We start from the raw sequence: 9,054 nt of genomic DNA, 5'->3' as shown, positions 1-9,054 counted from the left end.
CCCCCAGTAGAGGATAAAACAATGTGTTTGTTACATTCTCATGTTACAATTCTAAAATAATGGATTTTATCATAAAGTGTGGAGGCTGCACACTTCAGATGCAGGGATGAAAGCTTCTGAAAGCTGAAATCTAAATCTCAAATGTATGATTTTGATAGCAGTTACTAAAATTTGACCTAACATATTGTGAGAACAGTTCTCTAGTAACCAGGAGGATTGTTTTTTCATTAAATAGGTGTTTGGAAATTTGTTAATGTAACCTATGAAAAGTCACAAGTCTTGGTCGCTTTTCCTTAGGGATATCAGGGATCAGCAGGAATGCCAGGTATCCCAGGAACTCCAGGAGTTCAAGTAAGTTTCTGTTTCATTCCTAGAACTTGAAAATCTGTGACAAATCCTGCCAAATCTCTCCCAATATCCATTGTTTGTGACTGAGAACTGAGGTGTGGAGAATGAAAAGGGCTCAAGGGATGTCATGAACTCAGGAGCCATCCTTGGGTGAATTGCTTGAGAACTCGCAGGGCTTTGGGGTTTGTAGGTGGGCTAACAATTAGGCTGCAAATCTAATCATTGCTTGGTAAGGCTTGTAGGAGCAGGGCTCAGGTGGGGCTTAGACATTTTCATCCTGATTCAGAAGCCAAACAGTATTTTCTTCCATTTTTCTAAGAATCATTAACAGTGACCTGAAGCCTTGTCATGGTGATTGATTACCCACAATTCACATGTCCAAAAGAAGGTTTCCGATAAAGCCCAGGGGAATTCTTTTTATTTCTTCATTGTATTAATTTAGTAGCCCTTACTGGCACAGTTATTGGAAACCAGTGCTGTATTTTACTTGTGCCATGATCTAGCGTGTCTGGATAGTCGAGGATTTACTAATTTGTTGAATTAAGTGTCTGAGAGCAGCCGAGAGTGAGCCTGCAACATGGCATGTGTGAAGGCTGTCTGACAGACATTTAGAAGGAAGGGGACATCTCTGGACTAGTACAGGCTGTGTGATTTCCTTTTTTCCTGGGGTGGTCCTTGGTTAGAGCCAAGAATTGTTTTGGTGTTTCCTAGTCATGGGTTATGATAGTGTGCCATATTCATACATGCTGGGTACATTTCATGCTTGCTTCTGCTTTTGTAACCAAGATGTTGTGACCAGCCAGCTGACACATCAGTCCCTGCATCATGTTGTATTACATTTCTGTGTCCCATTCTGTATCAGATTGTATTAGTATTTCAGCTGGTTTTCACTTTTCTCTCTTAGGGACCACGTGGCTTACCAGGTGTCAAGGGAGAACCGGGGAAAGATGGGTCTAAGGTAAAAAAAAAAAATAAAAAGTAATAGATAAAAAGATTTTACTCCTACCATTTATCATTTTTGGTTGTACAGTTAATAATATCATTGTTTTCACATGAGGCTTTGGTGACAATTGTTTACTAAAAAGGTAATAAGGAATAAGAGTCCTAAATTGAGAATGTTCCTTCAATTCTGAATCTGGTCTGCTTCATTTAATAAAATTTATATAGGGTTTAGCACTGCCAGTGACACCTTTATTGCACTGAATAATTTATATTTAGAAAGCCTATCTAGATATGGATACCTGGAAGCAGGATACAGACATCTGTCAGGATCGACTTTCTGTCTCTTTTCATCCTTTTTCTCTTTAAGTGAGCATCCAGATGATCTAGGTAGGAATTTTTGGATGGCACTTGTCTGAAGGCACTGACTAATTGAAACCAAAGATTTTTGCAGAAAAATTCTATCTGAGGTGTAGCCAGTAGCTTGGAGCTGCAGACAGATGTGGAAGCTTATATGTAACTCTCTTCTGGTAATCAGGATAAACTTAAATCTGTATCTCCCGTATATGCCATTGGCTATTGGCAAGTCTCATTGATATGTAAATATCTGTGTCCACTCTTCTCTCACACTTTTGCCCTCTGTTTAGAAAAGTTCTAAGTTCATTGTAATAAAAATGTATTTTGGTTTTTGTTTGTTAAAACTTCAAAGCCTTTTTTATAAAACAAACATTTTTTTTTTTCCAAACAGATTTTACTGTAAAACTACCAGTTCCCAATGTTAAAAGCAGGTCCTTATATTCATCACTGTTCAGCAGAATTCTCAAATGCATGGTTAAAGTTGATAAATGTAATTCTGTGTTCTGAGGCATCTTAATCTGACTGATGTTAGATGTTAATCTAATTGATCAGACAGTATCGGGCCATGTGCAGAAAATAAGATAAAATGAAAAGATGAAGATGAAAAACTCTATTCTCCTGGCACTACAGGGTTGTGACAGATAGAATATTTCCTAATGCTCAGTCCAGCCTTGTTGAAAATGTGCCAAGAAGTAGGGCTTCCACCACCGTTTTAGCAAACTTCTTCCATTGTAAAATAAGTCTTGCCATTAGAATTTTTTTCCTGATGATTCAGCCCAATTTTTCATCCCTTAATTTCATCCCATTACTTGTAAAGTTTCTGTAGTAACTAATTTCAAACTGTTTCCATTGCCAAGGGTTTTAGTTTATCCAATAATTGAATTACCACTTCTGAGCAGAAATCGAGGCTCCATTCTTTTTCATTAAGAAGTAATGGATACATGAAGTGTTTATAAACTTTGTTGATTTTTTGAGCTCCATTCCATTGCCTGTTTTCAAAACTCACTCGAGAGATAACTTTGATAGATTAACCCACAAGCTATCATTCCTGCAGTCGTGTTCCTATCTTCTGTGAATATGTGACAGACTTTTCCAAATCTGCTTAGACATGAATGGTTTTGATAAGTGCCAGAGACATGTTTTTTTTCACCCTTTGTCTTAGAACTTGAAATATTATATAAAGTAACTTCCTGAGCATAATTTACTGTTCCTCCTTTATGATTGAAATGTATTAAAAATTGAAATACATGGCTCAATATAAAGTTTATCTAAGGTAGATATTAACTGAGAGAAAACATTGTGATTGTCCAAAAATGAGTTGGTGATTGGCTCTTTGTCCTGAGTGAAGTAGATCCTGTCTACTAAAACACACAACTAAGCTTGTTTTTAACATTTCAAGTCAGGTAGTGCCAAGTTGTAGTTTAGCCTCTCACTGGTATTGCTCAAGGGAGCTTGCAGACAAATTGTCAGATAAATATCTTCAGTACCAATAGCAAAAGAGTTGGAATTCCTAGTGTCTGACACCTGTGAGGGCAATAAATATAACTTACCTTTTAACTTATGCTTTCGATTGCCAACTGCTTTTACCAAAGTGAGTTCATTCTTCCACTGAAATGAGAACTCATTTGTAAAAGTGCCAAAGTTGTTTTGTTGGGGTATTTTGGTTTCATTTTGTTTATTTATTTTTTTGAGAAAATACTTAATACCTTATTTTTTAGTACTTCAGTCATCCAGAATAAGCAGGTGAGAAACTGATAAGGTCAGTAGGTTTTTGATGTTTTCAGTAAGAGGCAGGAGCAAAGCTAGCCCAGATTTAGGGATTTTCCTTATTCTTCAGGAATGACGAATGGATTGTAGAATTATCATAGCTCCTACAGAGATTTTCAAAGCTCTTTTTGAAAGCTTTTTTCTTCTTGTTAAAGCTAAAATCGCTACTTTTGAAACTCGTAAGCCTTATTGAGAGATGGCAGTAAAATTTATTCTAAAAAAATTAGTGATTGTTTAATTTTTTTCTTTTTTATATTGAATCTTGCTTAAACAACACACTCTATCCAGTCATCATACCATTGTTATGTAGTTGATATGGTGATATATAACGCCTTTCGACTATTTGTTGATCACTGAGAATATGAATGTTATTATAGTATATTACTACTATGTTCAGTATAAAGATTTAAAATATGTTGTTTGTTTTAGGGTGACCGTGGACAACCTGGTTTTCCTGGATTACATGGGATGCCAGCACCAAAGGTTGAAATGATGTATTTCTTGTTTCAATATTCATGTGTTTCAGCTTGCTCTGTAGTTTAAAGGAAAAATAAGTTTATATACAGTATTATGTCAGTGCATTTGATGAACTACATAAAATGAATAGCTATGATGCTGAAACTGAAGGAAGGTACATGCCATGGGACTTAATTGCATACATATGGAGCAATGGAAACTGCCTGTTTTTTAAATTTTTGTTCTCTTCTATGGCATTCTATATTAATTGCTTTGAACTTTGATTTTACCACTACTTAAACCCTTCATCACAAATAATGTGTCAAAAAAAAATTCTGTAAAAAATAATGATATAATTTTCTTAAAGTTGTTCAGTTTGAGTGACAGCATTTTGAGGGATAGGTCTGGTCTAACCCAATGAAATTATTTCACATGTTTGTTCCCCAAAACTTCATCAGTCGTATCTTTTGCTCTTCTGTGTTAGTACTCAACTGAATTTACTTCTTAGTGTTTCAAAATTTTCGGCTTAAACTTTTCAAATAAGATCTTCAGAAGAGTGTGGCACTTCTCAAAGAGCTGAATTTTCACTGAGGTACCTACCTGTATTGAAGCAACCAGAAGCTCAAATTGTCTTCCATTGAAAATAGATGCATTAAGCCTGTGAGCTGTGGATTGTCTCACCAGACCTGTTGGACATTCTGGGCTTCTTTCCTAGGGAAGCTTGGAAAATTCAGTATTTTCATTTATTGTCTTGAGCATGTTTTTTTATATCGGAGCTCTTTGCTGGATTTATTTTATCTCTGCTATACCTGTATGCTTTGTGTATATACCTATAGATAATGACTTACATTTTAAAAATTAACATATTCACATACATTTTGTTTAGGGAGAAAGGGGTCCTAAAGGAGATCAAGGAGTGCCAGGAATATATGGAAAAAAGGCAAGTAAATTTATAATCATACAATAAAGCAAAATGTTATTGGTATCTGTGGTATCTGTGGTGGGGTGAAGTTGGCTTGGCTGCTTGATACCCCCCAGCTACTCTCATTCCCCCTCCTCAACAGTACGGGGGAAGAAAATAAGACGGAGAAGCTATTTGGTCCAGAAAAGAACAGGGAGATCACCTACCAGTTACTATAATGGGCAAAACAGACTAGATTTGGGGAAAAATAATTTAATTATTGACAAGTAAAATAGGTTTGAATAGTGAGAAATTAAGCCAAAACCTAAAACACCTTCCCCCCCACCCTGCTTTTTCCCAGGTTTCACTTCAGTCCTTCATGGGATGGGGAATGGGGAGCAGTGTGGGGTGGTTCAGTCCTCAGCTCTTCTTTGCTCTCCTTCCTCCTCACGCTTCTACCCTGCTCCAGCACGGGTCCATCCCACAGGCCGCAGTCCTTCAGAATAAACCTGCTCCTGCATGGGGCCTCCATGGGCTGCAGCTTGGCTACCACAGCTCCACCATGGTCTGCTCCACAGGCTGCAGGAGAATTTTTGCTGTGGTACCTGCAGCACCTCCTCCCCTCCTTCTTCACTGACCTTGGTGTCAGCAGAGTGGTTTCTCACTTTTCCCCTCACTCTCCTGACTTTCCCCTTGTCATGCTTTTGCCCTTCCTTACACACATTTCCCCGAGGCGCCCCCTGTGCCGGGGCTCAGCCGTGCCCTGCCGTGGGCCTGCTCCCGGGACAATATTATTTATGTTTTTTCAGCAGGTGTATTCCCAGAGAATTTAATTCTGCAGCCCTAACTCTGAAACATTTCCACTGAAGTTCTTGCATCTATTTATGTCTATATATTTATGTCTAGTAATATTAAACTCATGCTCTGCTTGTTTGGGTATTTTGAGAACTCTCTTCATCCTTTGGTTAATGGAGTGACATAATTCATTTTAACATAACACAAAAAGCTTATAAATGTATTTTTTGCAAATATGTCTATGCCTTTAATATAGGGTATATGTAAGAATTATTTGAAAAGTAGTCTGCTTCTTAATACCTAGAAATGTGCATGAACCATAAAACAAATGGGAGAGAGGGAGAAGAGTAAGGGGAGTGAGGTGAGGAGCACACAAATGGAGTGAGACTGATAGATGCCTGGAAGAGAGATGTAGTTTTAATCTGTAATTTATCTAAAACAGGGTATGCTTGTATGTAAATATATTTCAGAGATCATATTTTGGTCATTCAATCTTAAACAGTTACATTTTCACCTGTCCTTATATTTTCTTCATGTGTTTACTGGTCTAGAGTTTAAAGCAATTTGAAAGACAGTCTGTGTTCACATTTCTATATTTCAGAGCATATTTACATTTCTGTAACAGGGAGTAGTTTTAATTGACCGCTACCTGTGTTAAGAAAGAAACGAATCTTCCATATATGTTCAAAATAAGAAATAACATATGTGAATTATAGGTTAAATATACTGAATTTGCAGCATAAACATTGAGCACTACTTTTCCTTTGCTGTATTTCTCAGGGTTCAAAAGGAGAGAAAGGTGATACAGGGTTTCCAGGAATGCCTGGGCGATCCGTAAGTTTTGTGAAGACAATTTGCCTTTACTTTAACTTGTGCTTGTTATTTCACCCACTGATGACTGTTAACTGTTGCTACAGGGAGACCCTGGCAGAAGCGGGAAAGATGGATTACCAGGAAGTCCTGGTTTCAAGGTGTGTACGAATGAATGTTCGCATCTTGCCAGTCTTCAATAGCATTGCTGTTAGTCTAAATATGCCCAGTTTATTCTGTGGAGAATAACTGGAAATTAAAAAAATGTGTGTTACTGGGAAATGCCAAACGTTTACTGCAGTCTTCATTGAGCTCAGTTTGTGAGCAGCAACGAAGCTTTTATTAAGAGTGTATAAGTGATCATCAGAGATTGTTTACACTTCATCTCCCTTAGCCTGTTTGTGTTTCTCTAACTCTTTGAATCAGTTAATGAAATTTATATACAGGCATATGCTGCAGAAGACACCTGTTATGTACAGTTAAGAAGGAAGTAATCTAATTATTATTATTGCTTTTGAAGAGAGCTGGATGAAAGTTAGGGGAAAACACCTTCAGTATATTGGATTCGTGTTTATTTTTGTATTCTCTTTACTGTGTAGTGCACTTTATATTTAATTTAGAACAGTTTTTCAAGTGGACTAAGTATTTGCCTACTGTAAAAAAGACAACACAATCTGTTATTTCTATAATGAATTGCAGACTGTGAGCTCACTGGATGTTTTGTATACACAGTTGTTTGCACTGTTCTAATTTGTGAAAAGATAGACTTTAGCAGTATCAGTTTTAAGTTCACAGGAAAAAAAATTTATTAATATGTGACATAAATGTTCAGTTGAATTGATCTAAAGAAGCTTTTTAACAACAGTTCTGTTCCTGTAATATTTTTCTTAATAATGAAGTGATTGAGGGCTGCTTGAGATTAACGTTCTTTCAATGTCCAAAAATACAAGTGTTCTTCTAAGTGGATATGTCTAAAGTCCTGTCACTGTAGGTGAAGATCTGGGTCTTTCTTCCATTTTGTGACCATGCTTTCTAGAGCAGTTGGGGATACCATGGCATATGTGTGATATTTGCTGAAACAGGGAGGTATGGCACGAGGCCTGTGAAAGACCTAAAGCCTTCCAGGCAGCAGCTGCCAAGAAGGTGGATCCAGCAGGATCCCAGGCTTACTCAGGCTGGAGGGGACTTCGGGCTGTCTCCTGGACCAGCCTCCTGCTCACAGATGGGATGGAATGGAATCCATACCAGGTTGCTTAGCTGTATCTTGATAACCTGCAAGGATGGAGACTTCACAATTAGGCATCTTGTTCCATCCTTGACTGTCTTCATAGTGAAAAAAATTTCACCTTTATTTGCAGCAGGAAATAGCTCTGCATGTCTATGTGTTGACAACTGAATCAAGCTCTTCATAAATATAATAAATGGAGCCTCTAATGTGATTTAGCTACGGAGTATTACCTGCTATAACTTTTGTGAGATCACCTGTAAGTTTCCAGTCCTATTTGCTGGTTTGGGGTACGCCAGGTGACCTGTAAGTGCCATTTCAGAAGGACTCTGGTCTTCTGTAGGTGGTACCTGCCAGCCTGATGTGGAAGCCGTGGCTGCTCTAGAGCACCTCAGGTAGCACCAGGCATTTGTGATTAGGTAACTGAAACAAGCCCCTGTTCACTGTCATTGTAATGGGATTTTAGATCACTAGTGTATCTCTAGACCTCTTCAGGTTGAAAAACACACAGATATGTCTTAATTTGAAGTTAAAAAGGGGAGTTATCACTTATGTACAACACTACAGCCACTGTTATTCTAAAAATTGCACAACTTCAATGTATAACTAAGCATCCTACAATTCAAAATTTATTAGAACACATCTAAAACAACAGCCTTTAAAACGTATGTTTAAAATCTAACTTTTATGCTAGGTAAATGCAGTATTTCCTATTTTATTTGTTCTTTTTGGAAAGCCTAATGAGACTGAGCTAAAAGGTAATGGAATTACTTTATTTCAAATTGTTGTTCTGTTTTTTTTTTTTTAACTGCCCTTAAGTTTACATCCTTAAAATACATGAGTAAAAGAAGTTTTAATTGTTAATTATGGAAAAAAAAAAAATCTTATTGCTAATTTTTGTGAAATTAACTTCAGCAACTAACAGCAGATTATTTTTATGATGCTGAAGGACTTTTTCTTTATTTGGTACTTGGTTTAGTTTTAAATACTCCTACATTCACTTAATTTTGATCTTCAAATCCCATTGATACCTGCGATCTCATCGATACAAATTGTCATTATTAATATATATCTACAAAAGCATGTGTCTCTGACACTTGGAAATATGTCAAGCAAAGACAATTTAACAGACATTCTTAAAACACTCAGCTAAGTTTGTGTCTATGGACATTGTAGCTGCCTATGTTGCCATTAAAGTCAATGGAGGTCTAACCAGTAATTCATCTCAAAGAAGACAGACTTGTAAGTACCAGTTAGTTGTCTGCATAAAAGCGTCTGGTGTATTTGAGATGCATTAGTGTCCAAAGCATCCTAAGGGAGCTGACAAATATGACGTAAGTCCTATGGAAAGCAAGTGCCTTTCTGGAGTGGGAACAGGGACCCAGACAAGACACCCTTTGGTATGTCACATATGATCAAACGTCTGTGTGTGGGCAATGAAACTGAGCTCCTGGTG

At 37.2% G+C, this 9,054-nt stretch overlaps 1 protein-coding gene across 2 annotated transcripts in view; it reads left to right on the top strand.

Annotated features, from left to right (window-relative positions):
* Positions 1-9,054, top strand: part of COL21A1 (collagen type XXI alpha 1 chain) — an 82,304-nt gene that overhangs the window by 28,864 nt on the left and 44,386 nt on the right. For both annotated transcript variants that reach the window (XM_026846270.1, XM_026846269.1), the window contains exons 10-15: positions 298-351; positions 1,253-1,306; positions 3,841-3,894; positions 4,754-4,807; positions 6,344-6,397; positions 6,481-6,534. In XM_026846270.1, coding sequence (XP_026702071.1) covers positions 298-351; positions 1,253-1,306; positions 3,841-3,894; positions 4,754-4,807; positions 6,344-6,397; positions 6,481-6,534 — 324 coding nt within the window. The remainder of the gene's footprint in view (positions 1-297; positions 352-1,252; positions 1,307-3,840; positions 3,895-4,753; positions 4,808-6,343; positions 6,398-6,480; positions 6,535-9,054) is intronic.

Source organism: Athene cunicularia (assembly GCF_003259725.1).
Source record: "Athene cunicularia isolate RWA chromosome 3 unlocalized genomic scaffold, athCun1 chr3_part1, whole genome shotgun sequence".
NCBI classification, from domain to species: Eukaryota; Metazoa; Chordata; class Aves; order Strigiformes; family Strigidae; genus Athene; species Athene cunicularia.
The sequence above is the reverse complement of the archived record's forward strand: the minus strand, read 5'-3'. Positions and strand labels throughout refer to the sequence as shown.